General features: G+C 38.8%; 2 protein-coding genes across 3 annotated transcripts in view; one reads left to right on the plus strand and one right to left on the minus strand.

The window, feature by feature from the left end:
* The window catches only part of GUCA1C (guanylate cyclase activator 1C), a 125,452-nt gene that overhangs the window by 89,255 nt on the left and 9,545 nt on the right, over positions 1-26,652 (minus strand). The window lies entirely within an intron of this gene.
* Positions 14,639-23,908, plus strand: C1H3orf85 (chromosome 1 C3orf85 homolog). Its single transcript, XM_048926455.1, has 4 exons — positions 14,639-14,769; positions 21,246-21,394; positions 21,615-21,700; positions 23,512-23,908. Exons 1-4 carry the CDS (start codon positions 14,721-14,723, stop codon positions 23,588-23,590), a joined length of 363 nt encoding a protein of 120 aa, XP_048782412.1. The 5' UTR covers positions 14,639-14,720; the 3' UTR covers positions 23,591-23,908.

Raw genomic sequence — 26,652 nt, forward strand, 5'->3', positions numbered from 1 at the left:
AATGGACTTATCCTGATAACTGACCTTTAAGGATTATTCCTTACCTGGATTAACTGCAATACTGAGAATTTAGGTGCCAGCCACACTTAAATAATAAAGAGTGCACATTAACTTACGCTTAAATCATGTTTTAATTAATTTAGAAAATTCAGAAAAATGAATTTGCATTCCTCACAAGTTTCTTCCCTCATTATTTTCAAAACAAAAGGTCATTCACATTTGCCAATATTATTTTTGACTTTCCATTGCTGTAGGTCAGCTTTCCAAGGCAGTAACTGCACTGCAAAAGGAGTTTAAGAATTCAGAGCAGCAAGTAATCCCTACTGCTCTATTGATTTCTCAATGCCTGTAACTTAAGTGAAAGCTTGTCTTGAGTGACTGTCCATGAGAGTGAGTCTCAGACTTGATTCTTACATGTGTGGTATTTAAAGTGGAAATTAGTTTTCAGCATATTGGCGAGATGGTAATTTCAGGGGCTTCACCTTCTGCCATAATATCCCAACATGCAGGGATAAATGTAAAGGACAATGCAGCAAGATGTGCAGTATGAGGTAACAAAACTCCAGAGAGAAGGCAGTGTAGCAGTGAAGGAGAGCCGTGGCCTAAAACTATCAGAAATTTTCCTTGAAACAGTTTTTTACACTGTATTTTCTAATCACAGAATTAAGAGTTACTACTGTGCTGTGGACCTCTGGCTGCTTCCAGACATGTGGTGGTGCTACTGCTTAAAGCAAGCCAGAGAAGCTTTTCTAAAGATCAATTTCATATTTTGCTCTTATAAAAATGCAAAGTCATCTTTGAAACAATAAAAAGCAACCTTCCCCAATCTTATGTTAATTTTTTTCTTCTCATAATATGCTAGTGCTGTTTATTGATTGTGTTTTATAATCAATGGCTCTATATGTAAGGCATTACATTAATTTCCAGAATATTTCCATTAACCATACAGTTCAGCACTTACACAGCTACTTTGCAGAGGTCGCCACATCTATTGTCCAGAGAAGCAGTAGAAATTTTCTTTGTATCTGACAGCTACCCATTGGGATTTTTTTTTAAAAAAGCAAAATAATAATAATATTGAGTTCAGCATTTTAGTTAAAAGTTTCCCTTCACCTCCACTGAACAGAACTATAAAAAATGTTCTGATGTGTAATTTTAACTTCAGCTTTTAGTTGTTTATTGCAGCTGTGTTCTGCATATGGACATATTTCATTTAAGCTGCACAGAGGAAACTCGTCATGGCACCCCTCCTTTCAAACCTGATGAGGGCTGTGCAAATACTGGCCTCCACTCAAAGCTGCATCTGATGTTTCTGGCAGCAAGCACAGCAAATAGCACACATGGAGGAAGTAGGGAGGAGCACAAGCTAATACTTCTGAAACTTCACAGCACCAGGAAAAGATTTATGTTAAAACATCTCCTACATAATCCCACGGCTGTCAGAGGCATTTGGATGATGCTCTCAGTTACACACTTTAACGTTTAGCTAGCCCTGAAGTGGTCAGGCAGTTTTGGACTACATGATCTTTGCCAGATCCTACCAACTGAACTATTCCATATAGTTAATAAATAATTATGAAACCCAGAATGTACAAGAGTAAAAAGAATTTCAAAAAATTCTGGATTTTTATTGTCAGAAACTAGTGGTGATAGGGGAATTAAACTTGCTGAACTCCAAATCCTTGCAAGATGAATGGCCAGGACAAGTTTGAGATGGAGTAGCTCGTGCATCAGATACTCATACCAATGGCAGAAAATAGAAAATTCAGCTGAAAACAACTTACTGGAAAAAATGAAAACCCTTTTCTGAAAGTGTACAATCAACAAATACACAGAGTGGTGTGGTTAGGCTGGTATCTATAGATTACAGAGCAAGAAATATTACAACACTGGAAAGGGATAATTGAAAATAAATGAAAATACTCACCCATGAACTAGGCTCACAGAAAAAACTCCAAGCAGAGGAATCTCCGGAAAGAAAACCTTCCAGAAAGGCAGTCATCCCTTAAATGGGGTCTAGGAGAGGTGCAGCCAGGCTCCACCCCTTCTGGTCACAAAGCTGAATTGCCTTCACCTGTGCTCCCAGGGCTGACTCAGTGCTTGCCTCAGGTGGTCAAAGATTCAGGCCATGACTCAACAGTTCTCATACAGAAAGCAAGCTGAACTGATAGTATGTTAGGATGGTGTTGGTAATGCCTAGCAATAGATTTATCCACCTAAATGCAAAACATAGTTTTGCATGACTTCTATTTGAAGCATAAAGACAGCTTAGGGCAGGAAAAAGAAAAAAAGAAAAAAAAAGCCTTCTGAATGGTGAGATCCATTTGATTATGGGATACTTTTCAAAGGGAAATGAAAATGTCATCACCTGACATTTCCAAAGCTGAGCTTTCAAATCCCGAGACAGTGCACAGGCAGGAGTGTTAAACAGAGCTGGTCACATCCCCATATACTCTGCATGTGTTTTGTGGAGGGCAATTAGTATCACTTCCTCTAACACTGGGCTTACTGTGCTTATCAGCAAATATGTCGAGTTTGGTTCCTTATGAGTCTCTGAAGATAGCCACCACAAGGTTTCTGACAGGACCTTTAGGTTGAAAAGTGAATCCTTCTTACTTGCACAATCTCAAACTCTGCCTCCCCCCAACCCCCAAAAAAAATCCTAAACCAAATCAAAGTGTAATTGAAGAAAACTTATGCAACGTTAAACCTATCCAAAGCCTTTTTTGGGAAGTTCTGGGGCTGCATTAGTTTAGTATTTCTCTCTTGGCCTTTCTTGGTGTATTGCACTGCTGCAGGGGCAGAACCTCTCTCCTTCCTGCAAACATATGGACAAATGCCATAGGGCATTACCTCAAGAACTGTAGCAACACCAACCCAGTGCTGCTGTGCCCCAAGTCACCAGGTTGCTGGGAACGTAGCTTTCCCCGTCTGCAGCCCTTGTAGTATTCAAGAATCTCAGCAGGCTGCTTGGAGGGCAATCAGATGGATAGGTTAAAAAAAAAAAGTCAAAAGCAAACCAAAAAGGCTTTGGTTTTCACTTTCACAAGCCATCTACAGGAGTGAAGTAAGGCCACTCTGTGGAAGACTTCAAAGTCAATTATATCCATTTGTGGAAAGCTCAGAAATGCTGTCTGCCCCACAGCAAATGGGACTGGCCGAGAGCAGTGAGCCCTGTGTGTCCTTCATAGGCTTTGTTGAATTAAGTTGTCTTTCAGGCAATAGCTTGCTAGACCTTTTTTTTTTTCTTTTTTTTTCCCCCCTCCCTCTTGATAGTAAGGTCTTAATGCAGTATCTGTTTACTACAATTCACCAAGAGGCACAATGTTCCTTGGCTTTTATCCAAACCATTTAGTTCACATACATATTGGAAAAAGCTGTCATGTCAGCAGCTGAGGTTGATATCAAGAGAGACAATAAGAGGATTAAGAGGTGGAAAGCTTCAGAATGCAAGCTACTGAATATTTCACAAGAAATGAAGCTAAGAGTGCTACTGATGCAAGGAGAAGGTCAGAAAGCTTAAATACCTCAGGGATGGTTAAGAAATAATAAAGTAGCCATTAGGCATTCATAGATGTTGATATGCAGTTTTTACAATCTCTGTTTTCATATCAACATGAGTATTTCACTGGGCGTACATCAGTGACATGCAGCACTTGCCAAGGGAATTTGCTGGGAGGTGTTTACAGCATCAAAACCCAGGAATGAACTGACATTTGAGAGTGCCTTTGAGGCTGATGCTTTGTCATTTAATTACTTGTTTTTATTAATGCCTGATGTGGATGGAATTCCACGTCGTCAACTATGGGGGTTTGGTAAGAGAATTTAGTGTTTGATTTCACAAAGATTGACTCCTCATCATAGTTACCCCTTTCTATATGATTCTCTAATGAAATGGTTAAGTGGATCTTCATATACCACCATCAAACCACAGAGACTGAGGGCACAAGGGACAGTGGAAGCATTTTACAGGGCATTACAAATATTTGGCAGCAAATAGACCAGACACAGACAAGCCCAGGTGTTTTCTGTTGCCTTCTCAATGACAAGAGGCAAGGCACAGCAGGAATCTCTCTTTAATTGCTTCATGCTACACTTCAATAATCTCACCTATAAATGTCAAGACATAGCTTGCCAATGGGCAATTCAAAGAACATTACTTTCTTGCAAAGCAGAGAATGACTTAAGTATTACATTACCCTTTAACTTACAAGTACGACTGAAATTATCCTTCCTTCCCTCCCATCTCCAGCCTACCAGGGAGGATTTAACAGACATGATGATAAATTTTATATCCTTATGTCTCTGAGCTCACGAAGCGCATCGATGAATTAATGCATTGTCAACATATAATTCCTGTTACGCTGTGTTTTTATGGCACATTTTACTTCATGACTTTCTGGAAACTTTGGCAAGAAATTTCTTCCCAGAATCCTGTTTAAGCAAAGATATTGTGCTACAAAATGTAAAACAAAAATACCTTTTCTATTTCGCTTGATCTGCTATTCCAGTCTTGCATCCAGGTGTGCTTTAATAACTCTTGAATTATAAAGAATAACTTTCTAGCCCTCATTTCTTTTTGTCTTAGGAATAGTAACTTGCTCTTTGATTAAAAAAAAAAGTCTAGAATTAAACTGGGAACTACTATCTGCTGTTTTTTTCCTTTACTTAAAAGTAATTATATTTAAAAATTATTTTCCTGTGTACAACTACTGAACTAGCATGGCTTTACATTGTGAAGTAACTTTAGCTAACAAGTTGTCCACAATGTGATTTCTCTTTTATTCTTGATAGTTTTTTTAAAGTTAGTTCATAGCATACTAAAAAAAACAAAATGCAATACAAGAAATCTGCATGCAAAATAAAAGTTTTACAGGCATATACTCTTTGTTCATAGGAGAGGGTAAATGCACTGTCAGCCAAGACTGCTTCTTGGAGTAACTGGGCTAACAGGACAAGTTTAATCAACATCAACTAGCCACTAAAAACTGGGTCTTCTGCACACTAGTTGAAATGGCTGGTGGATTATTATTATCTTTTTTTTTTTTTTTCATGGAACAATCAGTTTAAACAGATTACTCTTAAAGGAAAATGCCTTTTTTTTTTTTTCTTTTTTTTTTTTCCCAAAAGTAGCATGCCAGTTGCATGTTACAAGTTTTTTACATTTAGAAGCATTAGATCTAGGCTATGGTTCACTGATTAACATGAGAAAGAATCTTACAATAAAGAGGAGCATAGAGATCAAGACACGAGGCTCAGAGACTTCAACCTATGTCTTCATCATGGCAACTCACGTTTAGATAGCCTACCAGTTTTAGCGCTGTTAATTGCTTTATTTCTACCAAGCAATCACACAAATCACTGTACCAGTTTGGCATTTACTTTTCTAAGCTTTGAGACACAGTGAATGTTTCCAGTGTTTTCTATACATCAGTCATTGTTGCAGTAGGGAAAGGTACCCAATAATGTAATTTTGGCTCAACAGAACACTTTTTCTCATAAGCAAACAATAATAAAAATTGGAAAAAAAAACTAAAAACAAACAAAAAAAACCCCTCTTCGTTCTGCTCCATTCAGATTGTGCTAGATAAACCATTTCCACTTTTAAAGAAAGTGGATAAAGTTTGTCAAAGCTTTTACCAGATAGCTGGGAGAGAATAGCTTGCTCATTCAGTCACTGATTATTCCACAGAAATGAAAGCCATTTTTTTCTTAAAAGCATAATATTTACCAGATATCATCAAACATCTCAGCGCTTGCTCTGAAACCATGAGTAGAGCTGAAACAAATGGGTCTCTTCCTAAGAAATAGAAGCATATAGCAGTAGTAAATCAAATAAATGTGCAGTGCTAATGAACATGAGCAGTACCTCAGATTCAGGCATATGGGAACAGATGAAAGCAGTGTTGTCTGATGATTCAACTGTAACACATACATAATTATGAAGGGTTCTGTTAAGGACTTCTAAGCAGCAAAATGCTGATCAAGACATCTACACCCCTTCCTTCATTACTTTTTAATCTTTTCTTCATATGTATTTGGTACATTTATTTCCAACATTTTAAACGACATTGTAATTATCAGGGCTGTTTGCCACTAAATTAATAAAGCTATTGTATATTTTTTAAATCTAGTAAAATAAATAAATAAATAGTGGTGATAATACAGTGGAACAATGAAAAGCTGGAGCTAAGCAGATGTATTTTTGTAATTACTGAGATCAAGCCTGGTTTTATACCTGTGCATCTCCTTTACTCGTGCCTCTATCTGTGTCTCACCACTGTAATGAGATTTAAAACCAGGTCTTATCTTCCAAGTGTACATAAGGATCAATTCGTCCCACATTCAGCAGCAGCAGGTGACAAGAGGATCGACGCCAGATGAACAGATGGACTTCACAGAACAAGGATTGAACTTGAATGTGTTAAATACACCTGTGGCATAAGTCACAGCAATAATGGTTAATTCCCACTGCAGTCTGTCAGAGCACTAAAAATGCTCCACAGATTGCTCCCGTTGTAGAATTTTTCGTATTTCTCATCTGGACACTAACTGTAAGGTTTTATGACAGGACTATGAGATTTCAGGCTACAGTTAGAAGCTCAGTCCTATATGTCAAGTTCATTTCTTTTGGCTGTATGTTATTCAGCTTTTAAGAAGAGGTAATAAAAATCGACTTTACCACAAGTTGAAACGTGTTTGTTTATAGACATTAGAATTGCTGCACTACATAAGTAGGAAGGGGATGACAGCACAAGATGCTACCAGCAGTTTTATTGGTTTAATTGAGAAATGGTATGCACACACTCTCCATCCGTGGTAGAGGAAACAGAGTCACCAGGTTCTGCTCTGACTAGATCAGCCTTGCTTCATAAGCACTGCTTTAAATCCATGCAGGGTTGGCAAGAACATAGATTAAATTCTGGAAGAAAGGGAACTTAAAGGATTCTGCATTTCAAACTGCTTTAAGTTTCCCAAGTTGCACCCACCAAATTTGCCACATTGCCTCTGGCAAAAAGGCAAGAAAAACAAATGGAAGATTCTGGATGTGGCCTTATACTTCATCAAGAGGAACACTGTATTTATTTTTTTGCTCTGCAAGCTGCGATTGCTCTCACACACACAAGAGTGATAGATTAGAGCAACCCCAAGAGCTGTCAGCTAATATCTACATCACAGCAAGATCAGAGAGCAGCAACCCCTCTGGAATGCTGTGACAATTTCTGGCTGCCACAAGACCTGCAGGTTATACTACCATAGGGGACTTTAAAGTAGAAATGTGATGTTTAAAAAAAAAAGAAAAAGCAGAAGAAAAAAAAAACAAAAGAAGACAGCAGATCCTTTTATACAATAGGAGGCAAGGTTTCAGAAAATGAAGTACTGACAATCTCTTAGAAATTTTTCACATTGCTCCAGCTTCTTGTGCAGTCTTATGCCAACATATTTTCCCTTACACTGGGGCAGTCACATGTAGGTGAAGAGAGGAAACCAATGCCAGAGTTATCAGAGGAGCTGAGCTAGCTCCTCAGTTACACCCTTGGACCTGCAGTTGAATTCAGTGGTTACAAATATAATGACAACTTAGAGCATCCAGATGCTTGTAGCACCTCTAACTTCACTGCACTGAAGACACTCATTATTCCATGAAAACAGGACACCAACCAGATACAAAAATCAGACATAATATAAAGTTGTCGAAAACACAGTAAAACACTGTAAACACTCTGAGGACATGAAAAGTTCAGTTATCATAATCTTAGCATCGAGAGGTGCATTTCTTAGACACTACAGTTTTGTGAAGGTCAAGGTCCTTTTACAACTGAGGTGACCACTCAAAGCAGTGATTATCTAACTTTCCAGGCTACTGCCCTGCATTTTGGCATCCCTTCTTAAACTTGTCACTGATAAAAAAGAAAACTGCAGTCCCTGGTTTTGCTGGCTACCTGCCATGTATTAAGACTAGAACATTTGGGCCTATGGGACTGAGACTCAATAGAAAGACTTGATGAGAATGTTTGGGTCGCAGAGGGAGCAAGCCTGCTGACAGCAGAGTATACCTGAGAACCCAACCAAAGGGGGGGCAAACTAATGTGGGGATTTCCTCCTGCTTCAGACATAGCTGTGCTGCCCAAACACCAAAGCACAGACAACTACCCTAACAAGTGACACTCCCAGAAAGCGCCTGAATTCTGATGGTACTTGGTGAGGTGGCCCAGCCCCAAAAGGTGATGGGTACCACCAGATGCTCTCAAATTCTGTCTCATGGTCACTCACTCAACAGATGACTCCTTCTCCTGCTCCCACCTATTTTTTCTGCACAACCAGAACTTCCCTGGAATATACTCCTCTGCGGACACCAGCCTCAGGGTGCAGAGGATGAGCTCAGGACCCAGTCTGCTCCTGGAACAAGCAAGGTGAGTATCAAGGAAGAAGAGTTTTACATAGTACTATTCTAGGAAAATATGGCAGTGTAAAGTCTTCATTCCTTCTTCTGTGAAGAGGGCTGTGCTCCTGCACTTCACAGTCATAAATGTGAAAAGATCAAAAATATTCAAGCACAAGAACAGCAGGACTGGACTGGTGGTGCCGTTCTACATGGGTGAGCAAGGGCACATCAAGAGCTCTGGTTGGAATAAAAACCTAAACTAAAGCTCATCTCCAAGCCAAAAAGGTGTAAAACACACAGTCTTGCTGTGCTAAATACCTCTCCATATGCCAGCAGGTTTACTTCAAAACATTCCAGGCATTTGAAGTAGTGGCTAATAAAAGACCTGTTAACTTGCTCAAATTAGACCTCCCTGTAGCTCTTATTTCAATTCCACAGCACACAGATTTATATAAATTACCATCGCACTGTCACCTTGGAAAAGTAGGGGATAATGAATTCATGTCAGGAGGACAGTTTTGTGGAGGCAGGGTAGTCAAAGAGGATGCACTGAGCAATTCTAGCATGCTGATGGTGATTTTGGAGGGGATCCTCTCTGCACTGCCTGCAGCAGTCGGAAACAGAGTGCTGCCCCTGGCTCATGTGTGTGAACAATCCAAGTGCCATGCTGATGTCAGATGTCTTCCAAGAGTTGTGCTATTCAGAGGAAACACGGCAGAATATAAAGAACAGAAACTGAAATAATGCAGCAAGAAATCAGCAACTGATCGAAAACACTGAAAATCCCCAGTCATTTCCCAAACTCCTTTCAATGACTATTTATGTGTTGAGCTGATAGCAGCACCTACACTGCAAAGAGTCCCATCTTCAGCATCTCTACCCATCTAACAAGCAAAAAACAGCAGAATTATGTAGCTGTGAGACAAAAAACAACAGAAGAAATTTTTCCCAAATAACTGTCAGGCGCAGAATTCAACACATCCCCTAGTTCCACTGTGAATTTTATAACTAGTTACAAAACTAAGGTATTGAGAATCTATCAAGTAACATTAAACACAAACTATTACCTCTGGCTTCAAATCATTAAGGACAAAGTTGCTGGTCACACAGCAAGTATAAGGTGGAAACAGTAATTCAAATTTAACACAGCATGATGGGTATTATGCTGTGCTCCTAATGCACGCACTCTGGAAGGTAACACCTTCCCTTAATTTGCCTTTGCACTGCACCCTTGCTCCATCTACCTGTCCAAATGAGGTGGAGAATACCAAATACAACCACAAATCAAGGAAAAAGAGGATCTCAAGCTCTTTAAATTGCTAATACACATCTTGTTTCCAGTCCTTAAAGTAGAGCATCCCACAATGACATACAGATTTTTGTGCATGTTTTCACTACTCTGTTTCAAGATAAGACTGTCATGTTTTATTTTCTTTTAAAAATTACCTCACACTTTTCTCATCTCAAATCCAAGAAGATACCACGCAACACAACAGATGTTTTCAAAAGCAGTGCTGAACACTGGTGTAGGCAGATACACTTCAGTAAAGTATATCTTAGAGATGTACCGACTGAACTAATAAATGTTTGATGAACTGAAACAAATGAGGAATTTAGTATTAAATCCACCACAAGATGACAAATTTTTTCAGCAATTACACAGCAGTTAACAAAGTCTGAGAGATAAGCATCATATTTAGATGGCAAAATTAGGCCAGAAGAATTAAGCTACTTGTTCTAAGACAAAAGTACAAATGTGAAGTAAGTGCCATAAAAGAAAAAGCACGTGTGATTTTCCTATATCCTTCTTTTCATTCCCTAACCCAATCTTTATAGACTAGTTTTCTACCTGCTTACTTCTCATTTGTTTTAAGATATTCAACTCTATGTTTCTGATATTCTTGAAAGTTAGCCATTTTACAGATCCTCTATTGGTCTAAGAACATACGTGCAACACTATACAGCCAGTGGCCAACAATCTTGTCTATTTACTTTTTAAAACAGACCCAGCATAATTTCATATTTTTCCTTTTTTCTCCTGAAATTATCCACATAAAGTAATCTATGCTTCAGTTGTCTTTTTTTAAAATTTTTTTAACTTTTCATTGGAAGAAAAAAAAATCATGGCACATCCTTCTCCTAAAATTTATGTAAGATTATACAATATAAAAGGAAGAATGCTCTGATTTTTTTCCTAACTTTGAGTTCTGCTGTTTGAAGCCTACCTTACAACTTATTGATAAGGCTGGTTCAATTTTGATAGCCTAACATGTCAGTTTACATAATCCTACTTTCAATTCCCTGTAGCTCAATAAAACTTTTACCATTTGGTTTGATCTTATTTTAAACATGTCAGGTGTCTGTCTCAGGCTGAATTTTTTGGATGCATTTCAACCAATATCTAGCTATTTCTGCAAATGAGACAAGGATGTGTAGGGAGAAAGTTAGACTTGCACTGAATATTCAGATGACAACTCCTTTAAAGCTCTTCATGCTTTTAAGTAGGGAGCAGAAATTTGACAAGAGAGGGAGGGCATCATATGAAAATGGTACGATGATTCATTCTTCCATATGAAAATTTTAGCCATTGGGCCAAGTTATAAATCTTCAAAAAAAAAATTACAGCCTGCATATCTGTTAGTGATTAACAACTAAAATTCTACATTCAATGAACACATTTTTCTTTTTTTTTTTTTCTTCTTTTTTCTTTTTTTTTTTTTTCTTCCCTTAAGTGATAACCAGATTGCCTATATAACGTTCTCAAAGAACATCTGTCTTCTAAAAGTTTTTGAACGTGAGCCAGCTGGGCATATGCAACCCCTAGCTCTTGGGTAAAATATAGTACGTGGACTTTTTGTTTGTTTGTTTGGTATTGCAGGGTTTCATGAAGAACACTGACTGTTCTGAGAGCTGGTGAGACTGGACAACAGCAGGACTGTGGGAAGAGGCTGGGATGTGGTGATCCTGACAGCTTCACGCCTCGTGGATACGAGAAGGAGGATACATAAGGGAGGAAAAAAGTTAAGTAAAACTGGGAAATCACTCTTCGTGTGAAACACTAATAAATTATTCAGTCTAAAGAAGTTAAGTTTTATGGCCATAGTATCATTCGATACAAAACAGCAGAGCAAGCGACAAGAGAGAAGACCAATCCTGAGGAAAGAAGACAGAGTTAGGCAGGCTGGAAAAAATAAAGTGTAGGACAAGAGCAAGGACAAAATCAGTCATGGAAGAGAGGGTACAAGGATAGGGGATGAAAGAGTGAAAAGTAGAAAGGGTATTTTGTGTCATGGATTTATACAACTGAGGAGACTTGCTACTTCCCAAATCTTCTATCATCTCCTAGACTAGCAGGCAACTGGCCTGGTCTGTAGCAGCATAAATGTTGTGTTTTGGTGTGGTATTACCCCTAACACATGATCTCACTGGAGGACTTCCTGTGCCTTTCAGGAAGTCTTTCCCTGTAAGAGTCAGAGTTTTATCCATAAAAGATATGGGCAATTAGGATTCTCCAGCACACATTACAGATCTTATGGTGGAAACTGCAAGCACAAGAATGAAACAAGAATGAGAGCCTGGACTTACAACACTCAGGACCATTTGTGATCCACGGTCTCTGTCTATTTTATCATTTTTTTTTAAGAACTCCTCCTGCTCTTAGAAAACAAGCAAACCACCTCTCATCTCATCCTCTTGCATCCAAAAATAATTAGAGCAGAAGATACCTTGTGTCTATGTGACCAGTCCATATCACTCTCTGAACTGTACTCGCGTAGCATGAAGTCTTAGTGGCTGCTGTCATCTCCTTGGATCTAGGCTGTATCACTGGCATTTTCCCCCTCTAGTAGGAGATTGTATATTAAGGAACAGGGAACAGCAATGAATATGAAATCACAGGCCAACATTTTCTTTCATATATTATACTAGAATATGTATAATGAAGGGGAAAAAAAACCTGTGGGAGGCAAACTGTAACAGAAATGCAGGTCTGTGTAAAACAGAGTTGTGGGACAGATTGGAAAAGATGATGCAAGTTAAAAGGATAGCTATAGCAGGCTTCTTTGAATCATATTTCTTGTGGATCTATAGTTGCTGAGAGTCCCTCTGTCAGAGACACCCATTTCAACCATTGACAAACTCATTCTCATTCTTACACTTCTAATGATGACCACAATAGAGAAAGAACAAAAGAAAGAAGGAAAAAGACAGAAGAAGGAGAAAGAAAGAGAGAGAGAGAGAGAGAGAGAGAGAAAGAAGGGGAGGGGAGGGGAGGGGAGGGGAGGGGAGGGGAGGGGAGGGGAGGGGAGGGGAGGGGAGGGGAGGGGAGGAAGGAAGGAAGGAAGGAAGGAAGGAAGGAAGGAAGGAAGGAAGGAAGGAAGGAAGGAAGGAAGGAAGGAAGGAAGGAAGGAAGGAAGGAAGGAAGGAAGGAAGGAAGGAAGGAAGGAAGGAAGGAAGGAAGGAAGGAAGGAAGGAAGGAAGGAAGGAAGAGGAGAAAAAGAAAGAAAATCTCTTTTAGCACTTAGTTTAGTAGTTCAAGCGTGAGGAAGGTGCAGAAGGCTGATCTCAACATCATAAATTTGGATAATGAATGTTTGTTGCTGTTAACAAGACTCCAGGGTGCAGAACACCTGCCTTTATGCAAAATTGACTTTTTTGGTTGTTTGTTTAAGAACAGCTTCACTATAGCTGTGAGAATTGGTTTAGTGCAAAGTTAGTATTTCCACTGTTAGGCTTGCTGTTCAATAGCCAGCCGTTCATTCAGCCCACTCTTGTGTAATAACAAAACCAATGAGAGTCTGTAAATATGAGGACTGCTCTGAAAGTAATGCCTCCTATTTTATTATTTTGACCCACGACATCAAAGGAAGGTGGTGATGGTATGGAGATTGAATAACATCTCCTTACATATTGCTGCAGTGCAACAGATGGCAGCATAGCGGCAGTCTGACAAAACAGCATCTGACATGGAAGTACAGATGGACTAAAGGTGTGTCAATGAATTCCTCCATGCGGAAAAATGGCATCCACTGACATTCACTGACACTGAATGTTTCTGGAGACCAAACAGAGGGTCTGAGCACAGTGAAGTGAAAGGTGGCATGTTTCAACAGTGGCAACAGCATTATTCACTATATTCATTATTCATATCAGTCACACAACATGAAATGAAGAACATCTCAATCAGCTCATCTGTGTGAATCGACAAATGGTGGTGCCAATGTCGAAAGACACTTTTTTGTAGCTGAGAACTTGCACAATTAAGAAGTAGTATTGTAGTATTGGTATCTGTTCTAGTTTCCATGGAAGTAAGTAGAAGGCATTACTTTCAGGGTAAAGTACATATGTACATATCCAAATAACATTTTGCTTCCCAGCAAACTTTTGCTCCTATTGGAGTCTGGAATGAATGGCTCTACTGCAAGTGTAAGGACAAAATACTGTTGTCCATCACTGTGGAATCTGGTCCCTGACCTGTAACGTCAGCAAGGTCCAACTCTCTGATGTGCACAAAGGTCTTCATGTCTGCATTGCTGAACTGCAGATCATCACATCCAAATATGCGATAGAGCTCAGTTTTTCTCTTGTCTGTTGTCACTGGCATTGGTGAGCTCATTAAGATAAAGTGCTCTGCAATAAAACAACTGTTATTGATAGTTGCATACAAAAAAGCAAAATTAAACTGGAGTGGTGAGAAAAGTAAGACATCATGAACTCAGTGTTCCATGCTCTATAGTTTCCCAGCGTTAGAAGAGGACAACAGGAGACTGTATGATTTAGCCCAGTTCAGGGCAGCAGGTCCCTCTATCCTTTTCTTATTTTAGTCCTTTCTCAGACAGTTTTCTCATGTTTTTATTCTCAATGCAAATATTATACAGCTTAAATATACTGCATAATTAGGCAGCGTTCTCAGAACAGGTAGATTCAAACACCATTTCCCACCATTCATATTCACATCTGACAATGAAATGCTCATGTCCATTACTGCAGTAAGGGGAAAACAATCATGCAGAAGACTGACTCTTAAGACACCTGCTGTGTTCACTGCACAGAACGAGCCCGATGTGCTATTTTGCATTATAAAGCCTATGCAGAAGTTAATGTATCCACACAATAATGAGTCATTATGTCTCATTAGAGGCTCAGTTTGCAAAGTCCAAAGTGTACAAACAGAGGCACATAAGACAAATCTGAACTAAGCACTGTACCCTGCCCTCTGCCTGCACCAGTGGTTCACAGGTATCTGGTAAATGATTTATAAACTCAAAGATAACAAAGTATAAAACTGTAAAACTACCTCTGCTTTATGAAGCAAGCACTTTCTGGATGATCTGCGATGTCTCTGAAAATGTTTCAAATTTTGGTGTCTGCTGTGCTGCTTACAGGTAAGTGCACGGCACCCTGTCTCATATCAGTCCTTTCTGGCTTGTTAAATATACAGCTGGCAAAAAAAAAACAACCATGATATCACCAGAACAGTCCTGATGGGAGATAATTAATGGGAAATCACAGCAGCAGGGACATATGGGAGAGTGGGTGATCATAAGACTGCATAGCAAAGTTTGTGAAATATAGTCTTGATTCTGCTCTTTATGATTACTTCAGAATCTCTTGCCACTGAGCCTTTCAGATGTTACGAGTTGAGGACGCTTTCCCAACTGAGAGAGAATCTTGCAGGATGTTTTCTGATCTGCTAAAATTTTTAAGAGAGTTTTGGTTTTGTTTTGTTTTTTTTCCCTTTCTCTCCTGGAATCTTTCCTAAATATCGTTCTGCTCTCATCATTATCATTTATTGCTCACAAGAAAACACAGTTAGCACACATCTGTTTCATAAGTGATTTCATGATGTCTTGGGATGTCTGATTCAAAATTGCTTAAGGGGATCTGCCTTTTATTTATTTATCTATCTATCTATCTATTTATTTATTTATTTTAAGCTCTCATGTTTTCTGATTACTGGGCCTTTACAACACCTAAAATCAAGAATCACTCTGTAAAATTTGAAACAGTATGAAAATGGATGGAGCAAGGCTGCAGCACCAGCAAGGCTGAAAGAATGCTTTTCTCAAACAAGCACACACTGCAACAGTCCCTACAATCCATGCCCACTTACTTATTCCTCACTAAATTAGAACAAAGTAGGCAGGCATTAAGTGACTATAGACTTCTTGTGTGATTGCCTGCATCATGGAAAGATGCTCCATCCATGCATGCATTAAAAGCCTGATCTGCATACTTGAAGAACCTTAAGAACTAAGGCAAAAAAGGCAAAGTATTGACAAATATTTAACCACAAATACAAGTATGTTCTGTGAATTGGAGCCAAACTCTCTTCCTTCTCTAAGATTACACTGCAAAGAGGCTTTGCAGAAAGGGAAGGGAGGTAGAAGAAGCCTGCGTCTTTCTACTGCATGTTAGAGTGCAAATCAGATACCTTCCTCTCCCCTTATCTGCACTTCCTGACGTGCTGTGCATCTGAGCTTGGACTACTCCTGAGTACTTGTCTATCTGCTCGAACCTGACCTCCTTCCCATGGAAGTTCCACTTGGAATTAAATAGGGAGGACAGCACCCTGCTACCCTTCATGTGGAAGACTCTTATCTTTGCTCCCTTTTGTGTCCGTCTTTCACAACAGCCTTGCTTGCTCTCCTTCCTGGGTTCTTTTTTTAAAAAGTGAGAACTACTTACTGCTGATTTCTAACGAGCTCTTAAAAGTTTTTATTGATCACTGGCAACAAACAGTTCAGCTTTTCATTAAATGTGAATCCTTTCAGCAGTGGAAAAGGTGGTGGTGAATTAAAACAGAATCTGCAAAGCTCACTGATGACAAACTGACATTTCATCACACCCTCAGCTCAGCCACTGTAAATCACTCAATATTAGACCACCTCCACACCTCTGGGAACAGGCTTGCAGTGCTGTTTGCTGGCCCTCTTTCTCTAATCTCTGCATAATGCAGCAGCAATGGATGGAGCATGGGAAGTGATGTGCTGGCACCGGGATCATTGCCAAATGGTCTCAGATACCTGACTGGCATGTCCTGTTCATTCACTCAAAGTTGAACTGATAGCCACGTGTGGATTTAGGAAGGACTTTCCACCAAGATCTGCTGAGCAGGACCTCTATTTTTCAACCCTTTGTTGCAGGGCTAATAATTCCTTCCCTAGAATTATCCAGTAATTTTGCCAAATTCACCTATTTTACCATACCTAAAAACATTCCTGATCCCAGTGTGAACCTGTTGGCGTCATACCGACAGTACGTTCAACACATAATTCTGCATTGTGTCTGTATCTTGACTGCCTTTGCTGATGAGGGAATGAGGTATCTCTAATGATTCTTCATGACTGAGCTCTCCCTTCCAGTTCAAGTTCTGTGCTGTAAAATTAAGAACTGTCAAAGAATAAACACTACAGTACTTTAAAAATAGAGACCAAAATTTTACAGCCTACAAGGATGTGCACAGTGTCAAAGCATTTAACAATTGGTGACTTTATTCTGTTTAGTTGACAAGTATTAGAAAATCTAATTTAAAGGACCGCTCCTTTCCAAACACTTCAGGATACATAGCCCATGTGCATGCACACATTTTTTTCACCATTTGTAAAAGCAATATTCAAACAGTAGATTTGAGCTTAGCTGTGCTTTTTGACTGGAAAAGGCAACGAAGATGGCCTGCAGAATCCAAAAAGCTACTCCTGCAGCCATCCATTCATGTGAAGTACTGACAGACAACAACACTTCAATTTCCACAGCATCACACAACCTAAAGAAGTACTTATGTGGAAACAAACCTGCCGCTTCCATGCTTTACTTTTAGTGCTTATACTGTTGCGCTGTGGTATGCTGAGTCCTTAGGTGTTGCAAATAAATTGATAAAAAATGTAAAATATCTCAGAAAGAGTAAATAAGAATCTTTTAAGATTTAAAGATGCTTTACATATGATTGGAAGGTTATCTAAGAAAGACCAAAAAGCTCAAACAGAACTGAACAGCCCAAGGCCAAGTCCTGGAGTATGACTTTGTGAGTCAGTTCTGAATTTAGACAGCTGAAGCATGAGGGTCCATTCTGGCCCATTCCTAACTTTAAGACATGCACCTGAGTTGCAGTGTTAGATTTACCTTTTCAAAGTTCCCAACACGTCAGCATCAACAACGTCAGCAAGGTTGAAGTATCCAAGGCTGATGCTTAGTTCTGCTCAGGTGTTGGCTTTAAGTGCTGATAACACCATCAGCCTTATCCTGTGAGCTGACATTTTGACCAGACAATCACCAAAGCTGATAATAAGAATTACTAAGCTAAAAGTAAGGGAGTCAGAGCAGTTACTGACATTCAACATTTAAGTTCCGTTGATATAAATAACTTCAGCAACAGGTTTTCAAGTTGTCAGAAACTTGAAATACTCTTCAGAAATGAGAGAGAAACAAATAGCTCCAGTTTATATGAAAATGTCTGCAGAGAATGATTGGAGTGTTGCTAAGGAATTGTCTTTTTTTGTACATATCACAGCAAACCAGATACAGACCACTTTTCCCTGTGGTAGATGTACACCAGTAACAGATCATGGTCCCAAGCCATGGCATCGCTTCTCACCCCTTACACAGCACTGCTGATTTGATTAAAGAGTGCCTGGGTAAGGGGAAGAATATCCTATCCTGAAACAAGTGTACAGGTGTGTCATTTTATCATTCAGCTCTATCATCATGTAAATGATGGCTTGCCTTCTCTCTCCAAAGACTGCTAAGCACACAATGGCTCCTACTTCTCAGCTTTCAAAAAGAGAAATAAAAATCAATTAAATGGGTACCTAAATAGGCAAAGGTGCCAAAATTTAATCCCATACTCAGATTTTCTCTGTGTGGTGACGTGGATCATGATGCATTCACCTGGTCAAAGATAGCATTGTTCTAGGAAGATTCTGCAGTTGCATCTAGCTGAGTATCTTCCTTTCAAAAAGTGTCTTCTTGCACAGTAGAGTTCAATTTCTGTTTAAGCCTGGTGTTAAGAGATTTTAATTCAGAATAATTTATGATACATTCAGGTTGATTTTATATTTTACGTATAATTTTCTTGCTATACTGCAATATTTTTCAATGTTATTATCTTGGCATTCATAGCTATTTGATATACCATTTCCATACAGTGCTGTTGACATTCCAATTTGTGTTTGCTGTTTCGACAGGCATGACAAAAGTTTACCACTATTTCTGCTGTCTCAGGTTTGGCATTATACCAGTTCACCCTAATCCAAAAAGAGATTTTCAGAAAACATCATAGCAGTAATGGCTGCTAGTCGTTGTTCCCACTGGACAGTCTTTTGAGGTGTAGGGACAGACAAAACTATCTGCTGAAGGCAGTAATTACACAAGTTAAGCATCTGCTTGCAAAAAACAGCCCATTTTTTTTTCTATTATTATTTGTGTTTCATATAAGAATGTTGAGTGAATCTCCAGAGATGATGAAAGGAGCTACTCTAGCTGCTATCAGCTGATACAGTCCTTGCAACAGTTCACTTCTGCACGCATTCCTTCTGTTTTCCCTTTGGACCATTAATCCTTAAAAATGCTTTTCAAATAACATTTTTATAAGAAAAAAGAGGGATAAGAGTACTGAATGAAAACATTAATGTACAATGTGTCTCACAGTTCTTAGCAGTAGGTTAACTTTGTCTCTCTACAATTTGAATTTTTTCCTGTTTTTCAGCTCAATTTTATGCCATGTGAGCAATTTCATTAACTCTTACCCACCTGCTCCTAACTCCCTCTAGCTTCATGCCAAGTGCTCTGCAGCAATGTTCACCTGGTTTCCGAGCTACTCTTCTGCAAGATGTGTTGCATGTGTGGCAATCTAAAGTCCTTCAGGAATACTCTTTTATTAAACTCGAACACCAAATTCATTTACAAACATTTAATAAGGCATTCAAAAGGTGGCAAAAAATTACACCCAGTTTAAGAAACTTAAACTGAGGCAAGGCAGATGTTATTTGCTGAAGTCTATATACTTCATTCAGAGGAGCTACTTGTAGATCTGGCGGCATCAGAGCAGATGTCCCTATGCATGCGATCGTTCAGACCTTGCTCTCACAGCTCTGCCAGAACACAAACATTCCTCACTGGATACAGGTGCCATCACAGGAGACAGTGTGTCAAGAATGGAAAGTTAATACCCTTAAAACACAGCACTCCACACCTGAGGAGCCAAGGCAATACCTCACTGTCCCACCAGTGCAGCTACAAGCTCACTCATGGTGAAGATGGTGGCAGTGGGGAAAGGAAACACAAAAACCCTGAGTTGCTGAATGATCATTTTTTGTAGCTCACCACGAAGCCAGAAGGCCAAAGCTCAGAGTGGTGATAAAATTGAATGTTTAATGGCCCTTACTAACTATATATATATTTAAACAAAAGTGCAGCCTGCTACAGAGCCAATCGTCAATCCCAGTTCAGTTATCTCAGTCCAGAAACATAATCATGACTTTACCAAATATTTAATACTAAAAGAACTCCCAAATTCACTAAAGGAAAGTTAACAACTCATAGATTTTCTACTGGATAATAGTAAGTTGCCAGAGAACTAAAGAAATTTGGCATGAGAATAGTTTTATCTTGCACAGCTCTGGAACAGTCCTGTAGAAGCTTAATGGACAAATGAAAGAAAAATAATTTTTCTTTCCGAGGCCAAGCTTTTTTTTTAACAAGCATGTTTTTGGCTATGAAAAGAAATAGCAAACATCATGCCTTACAATGCTGTTTCCTATAAGCATTTTCTATTTGAAAAGCTGAAGAATGACCATATTTCGTGGTGGCCAGCAAAGCTGGCAGTAATAGCGAAGGATCTGATTCTACTGAGCGTAGTGCATGAAAGCAAATGTTTGATGTTTTCAGATTTCCTCCTAGGAAATCATGAATAAGGACTCTGAAGAGTGGTCAGCGAGGCAGCAGTTTGCCCTGCAGAACCCCTGCTGTAAGATGCTACATACGTGAGTTCAAGTTCCTGGCCCATCTGTACTGACTGTGTGCAGGGCATCCTCAGGGGTCCACTTAAACCCATTCAGCCAAGTTGCAGCTCAGTTGTTTACAGATTCCGGCCTCAGTTCAGCTGACTTATCAGTGTTTAAACTTAATTAGCAGCTCATTAAAAATTATAAGTTTCAGACTGAAGTGCTATTTCAGAGCAGTTTAACCCCAAATGAATTTCAGTCTCAGAAACTGGAGACTCTCAGAAAAGTCATTTCCTGTACCAAGGCCTTTCATATGAAATTAATGAGGATTTCAGCCCTTTTTCCTTTGGCAAAATTGTCATTTTAAAAAAACCTACAACAAATTCTGCATCAGGGATGACCTTAAAAGCAGTGTAAAGAAGTATGGTAATTAGATGTACAGTATCCTTTCCTTACAAAATCATTTCTATGCATGTAATTTCTATACCACTGCAAATGAGAATAAATACAATTAAACCAGGAACATAGTTAAATTCATAGGTAAGTTTAGGTGCATTTTCTTGAACCTTAGGTTTCTTAGTACGCCTGAGACCTATGCAACACCAATCTTTTTTTTTTTTTTTTCCTGTCAAGAAGTCTTCTATTAAAGATAAAGTAGTACTGTAGTTTGATTGCAAATGTATCTACTTGGATTTGACAAAAGACAATAATTTATAGAAGGTGTTGTATTAATTTCAGGCTTAAAAAACATACCAAACCAAAGAAAACTTTCTGAAGCTCTATAGTAAGACTATCTTGGGCTTCTTTTCATCTTTCCAAATAAATTTTTATGGAGTACAAAATATGTGGGTTGGTTTGTTTGTTTGTTTTTAAAGTGCACATTCTAAAAATATTTTTCTAATGTTACACATATTGCTCAGTTACCATTTCAGGTGCTCTTGGAATTCCTTTTCTGACAGAAGAATCAGCAAATCAGTTTATACGACTTAAACGACAAATACCATATTCTCACAGCTACTGGGACCCAAGCAGCAGCCAGAATACGTGGGGATACTTGGTGGCTGAGCAGGTATTTCTTCCACCTTCTTCACCTACTGAAAAAGAAAAAAAAAAAAAAGCAAGCAAATCCTGAAGTGTAGGTCTGGGACTGGCAGAAAACAGGAACCCTCTGGGGGCAAGAGAGGAAACTTATCTTGTTATCAGAGCAAGCAAGGTTTCTCCATAGTCACATGTGGTATTCATTCAGTATCAAAGCTCTGAATGCTCTTTTTCTGTTTGATCTACTACAGATTAGTGAATCATGGATAGCTCTGAGAGACACAGCACAGTACTACATGGATTTGGGATCTTATTCCTTTGATTCTTCAATTGCCAGGTATGATGGGGCTTCTCAACAGAGTATTTCACAGACTCACAATGCATGTGTGTACCTGAGTAAGTGAAACTGTCAGATACAAGAATGCTAGCAGTTGTATCTTAGTGGCATAATTATAATACCATTTGTTTGTGTTTATAAGAGGCATCCTGGAAAATTAAAGATTTGTCTTCACTGTCTCAGTTCTATGGTTATTTAAATGAAGTCATTTTACTGTGGTAAGCTCCTGCTTAGGAACACTTTGAAGGAATTTAGTGAAGTCATGAGGAAAAATGTCTCTTTTTCAAAAAGTCCACAAAATCTAAATTGCAGCAATGTAGCCTTCATAGTTGATTTACAAAGAAGATGGAAAGCAATTCCTGAAAAGAAAAAGGATTAAAAAACAACAACAATGCATTTATTTCAGTAACAAAACTGTATTCAATGCAAAATAAAAGCTTGGCTGAACTAAACAAAGAATGAGACATAGCAGTTGGCAAAAGCAGCATTTATACATCAGCTTACAACTACATGAAATAAAGTGACTTAGATCATCATTGAGGAATTATTTATGACTGTGCTAGAACATACACATTTTTTGGGACATCATTTTGTCCAATTTAGGATCAAAATCCCAGATGACTACATTTAATAAGCACATTGCAGAGCACACACATTATTCCCATTACAAATTTTTCATACCAAGATAGTTCCTTCCTTAGGAAAGGACAGGAGTGGGTAGAAGTCATCACATGCAACTTCAAGTTTCAGTGCTTAAAATAGTAGATAAAAAATAGCCATTTAATTAGTCTACCTGTACCCACCAATAGGAAAACAGGTAAACTTAATGTACTTTAAATTGAATATGATTTGTTTTAAAATTAGCTTTCATTTTGAAAATGGGTGAAAATGTTCATTTTAAAAGAAGGGTTTTTCTGAAAAGCACTTTTTATAAGACAAAACTTGATTTGGAGAGTCTCTGATTGACCTTTATAAGACTGTTCCACCTGAAGGCTGGAGAAGATGCAAAGTGGAAAAAACAGCTACAAGTCACACTTTCCTTGTCAAGCATTCAGCTGACATACTTGGGCAAATGAGAAGAAGCATCAGGATATTCTCTCACAACTTCCAAAAATGATATGGGTAGCAATGTGCTGGGATGGCAGTGCATTTGTCTCATGATGTGTGGAATTACCTGAAGTCACTTTACTTAGTCTTCTTGGGAAAACAAAACAAAACAAAATGCCCAAACCTGTCTTTTCCATGAGGAAAAATTATTCAGACAGAAAATATCTAACTATCTCTAATTATAAGTTGCCCAATCCATGTGTCTGAAGGCTGTGATCCTGACAGCTGTCAGGCATGCTGCAAGATGAATTATTCCTCCAGAGTGATAATCCTCATGATTGCCATATGACAAGATTATAACTAGTTTACAGAAACACATTTGTAGACACTCCTACTGAAGCACATTTATGATTTCAGAGGGAGATTGGATAAGTCCTGGACTGAAATCAAGTTCACAATGCTAGCGTGGCAGAAATTAACATCCGGAACTTTTATGAAGGCATACTGTAGAAAAAAAACATAGCCAGAAGTTTCAAAAAATATTTTTGGATAGCAAAACAATGATTTCTGACCTCATTGCTTATGATTATTTGCATTTCTGAGGTAACCAAAAAAGCAAGCCTATAAACCATATGCAGAAATCTGTTTCAGGGGCCACACTTCCAAAACAAATGTTGCAAATCTGAAGACCAGAGCTGCTGACAGGATCTTGAAATAATTCTGCAGACTTGTTTACTAAAGCCATTTTATTCCATCTTTTCTAGTGACAACATCAGATCTTACATGGAAATGCTACAGCAATCTGGGACGCACCTCCAACAACAGAGTAGGACAAACAATTAAATCCTACACATCTCGTGTCTGGCAATATTAGGATTTGGAGTGTTATCTATTTGCCACAAATTACTTTCTCTCATACCACAGTCTAAGCACCACAAATCACACACACAGTCTTTCTTAGTGCCACATATTTTGTGTGGAGAAGTAGTAGTAATGGGATGTAAGTCAGGTAAATTGAATAGAGACATGAAGACTTAGCAGCTATTAGGTTTTACCAATTAGGTTAAAACAAACAAAATCAAGAAGAAAAAAAAACTAAGAAGGTTGTTTTCATGTAAAGGTTTTGTTTTTTTTTTTTGTTAAACTATATATATATATTTTGTAATAGAAAACCACATCTTTATTTCTCAATATTTCACTTTAACTGCATTTCTGAAAGGAAATTAAAAAAATGGAAATCAGTCACTGAGGCTGGATAGGGAGTTGAATATATTTGCTCCAGGTTTGGCTAAGAGGAAGAATATACTTCCTACAATTCAAGTGTATTTCCAGTTCTTCAAGTACTGTGGTCAAATAGAAGTTTTAGTATGCATTTCTCTTGTGTATACTTTTCTTCTTGCACTTTAAGTTCTGTACTTGAATGCCAAAAATGACTGAAACTAAACCTGCCAGCATAAGCTGCTTTTCCATGCCTTGTGGGAGTAGAATATGGTGAAAATGTTTATTCACAGCTCTTTTCTTAATAAAAAGAGTGATGACAAAAAAACGCTTTGTGTGCTTAAGTTTCCCCATTCGTGTCCATTAAGCCAACTTATTTTAGAATATATTTGGAGAAAGGATTGGGCAGCCACATTTCTTTTGATGTTATTAATATATCAGAACCTTTCAACTGTGGTCCAAATTTCTGCACAGAAAGTGAGGAACTTCTAGGGATGCATAGCAACCTGAAGGGCAGAGTAGGAATGCAGGCAATTTTCCCCATAGAGAGCATGTTCTGTGTATTGTGGATCTGAGATTCTTTGCTAGAATGACTAAATGCTGATTGGAATGAATGTGAAGATAATGCTGAATATTCTAAAAAGGAACGCGTATTCTGACTTTCCAGCATTCTCTATCACATTACTAGGTACAAAACTATCCTTAAGCCATTATTAATTTCCCTGCATAGGACAATGGGCCTGAAATTGCCAGTATTCATTAGCTGAAATGGAAAATTCATTAAACACTTGAAAGAGATAAATGAGGGGGCAAGTTCAGTATATGCCATGTAGAATTTCTCATCTTCAGTCATGCCACTTAATTATGAAGTGTTCATTTGAAGATAAGAGGCAACAAATGATGCACAGACTGGGAGACTGCACTAGTTATATGCGGATCCATAGCCATGCCCTTCTGCTTCCTGTCCTCCACTGACCTTGGGTCAGTGTTGCACATCCTCAACGTCCTATTGTTTTCCTCAGCATTTCTGTGAGAGTCTGAAGCTTTTCAGTTTGTAGCAAAAATACAAGGTTAAAAAAAAAAAAGCAAAAAACCCAAAATCAGTAAAAACAAACAAAAAAACCCACCCAACCAACAGGATCTGCCCCCTCTGGCTGCATACTTTGCTGGTCTCACAGGCAGCCATTGTGTACCACTTCAAGCCACTTGTGCAGCAAACCAAAGAGTTGTTGTTTTCAGCTCTGCCTTTCTAATCGTTGTTGCTGCCAAGGCAGAGGTTTGGGATGTGCTTGAGAATTGTATTCATGCCTTACACGGTGAGTTAAACCAAAATCAAGGTTAGCTCAGGAGGTGATTTTGAAATGGGCAACAGACATCCCCGGAGCGCGGGCAACAAAGTCCACCAGTGAGACGGAAGGTAAAACACAGTGCATCTTTCCTCATTCACTGTCAGATGGTGAGTTAACTGCCTGATCTTTATGAGCCATTTTATGGTTGTCAGAGCAATAAAATTAGACTATCCACTGCCTTAAGTCTAGTGCCACGAAGACAGTCTTGCATAAGGCTGGCTTTCTGACCGAAATGTCAAACAAAGCCAGGGGATGCAATCTGACGTTTCTGTTGTACTTAGACATGACTAATTCCTTTAAAGAAGTTGTTCTGAAAGCCAGAGCTGCAATCTGCAAAGCTGTAGCTTCAAGCTAATGTCACTAATTCAGATAATTAGTCTTGCTGAATTAAATGGGAAGAATTGTGCACGCATGAGTAGCAGTGGAATATGAGGTGCTTATTTTGTGTTATCAAAATACATGCCACTCATGACAATGAGCAAATGGTTTTCATAGACACTGGATATGAAAATCCTTCTGCTTTTTATTAAGAATTAGGGAAAAAAAAGTATTGTCTGAGTTTGCTTCCTTTCTATTAGCTTCATGTAGTTTTTCAGCATATGCAAATTCAAACCCTTCTTAACTACCTCTTGCCACATCTTCATGTTGCCACCTACAGTTTTTCTCTCTTTGCTATTTCCACACAGCACAGATACACATACAATTTCTTATTGATGGCAAATCCAAACGACGTTCCTAAAAGAGAATTTCAAGTGCAGCTCTGCTGACTATGGGCGTGGAAATACAAGCCTTAGGGCACAGGATCTGCCTGTGAAAAAACTGCATTCGGACCTGTCTTTGTATAGACATTAGTTGGATGGATGCAGGATAATTTCTGCCAGGTGGTCTTGAGCTTTTTGAGCTTGATTCATTTCTGAGGGATGCCAGCGTGATATTTTTCTATGATCAGTGGAAGTACAGAAATCAGGATGACTGGGTGCCTCATGCTTGAATACTACCTCCAGCAGAAGGTTTTGCCCACCTGAGGTGCTTATGGGTATCTGTCCTGTAGAGGTACTGAAGAGCCATGTCAGGTAAGAGCTATGCTGTAGCCCCTTTCTCAGAGTACATACCTACTCTCTCAGGTACTCGGATCCCTAATTCTACCTACCCTAGCCATAACAAACTACCTTTGTGATCTCTGCCAGTCTGTCAAGTTGAAATAAAAGCAGCACACAGGTTGAGAAGTTATTGTGGTTAGATATGGGACATAAACACATGCAATAACAAGACAACATGACTGCAGGAGCCTTGCTTCGTTGGAGAACCAGGTGGAAGAATTAAGATTGTATGACATGA

Source organism: Lagopus muta, chromosome 1 (assembly GCF_023343835.1).
Source record: "Lagopus muta isolate bLagMut1 chromosome 1, bLagMut1 primary, whole genome shotgun sequence".
Classification (NCBI taxonomy): Eukaryota; Metazoa; Chordata; class Aves; order Galliformes; family Phasianidae; genus Lagopus; species Lagopus muta.

Bases quoted from the DNA above. Each gene is read 5' to 3' on its own strand.
- C1H3orf85 (XM_048926455.1), top strand. From the start codon at position 14,721: ATGTCTCTGAAAATGTTTCAAATTTTGGTGTCTGCTGTGCTGCTTACA. The intron at 14,770-21,245 runs GTAAGTGCACGG...CATATTGCTCAG, and splicing joins GTCTGCTGTGCTGCTTACAG to TTACCATTTCAGGTGCTCTT. The intron at 21,395-21,614 runs GTATTTCTTCCA...GATCTACTACAG, and splicing joins GATACTTGGTGGCTGAGCAG to ATTAGTGAATCATGGATAGC.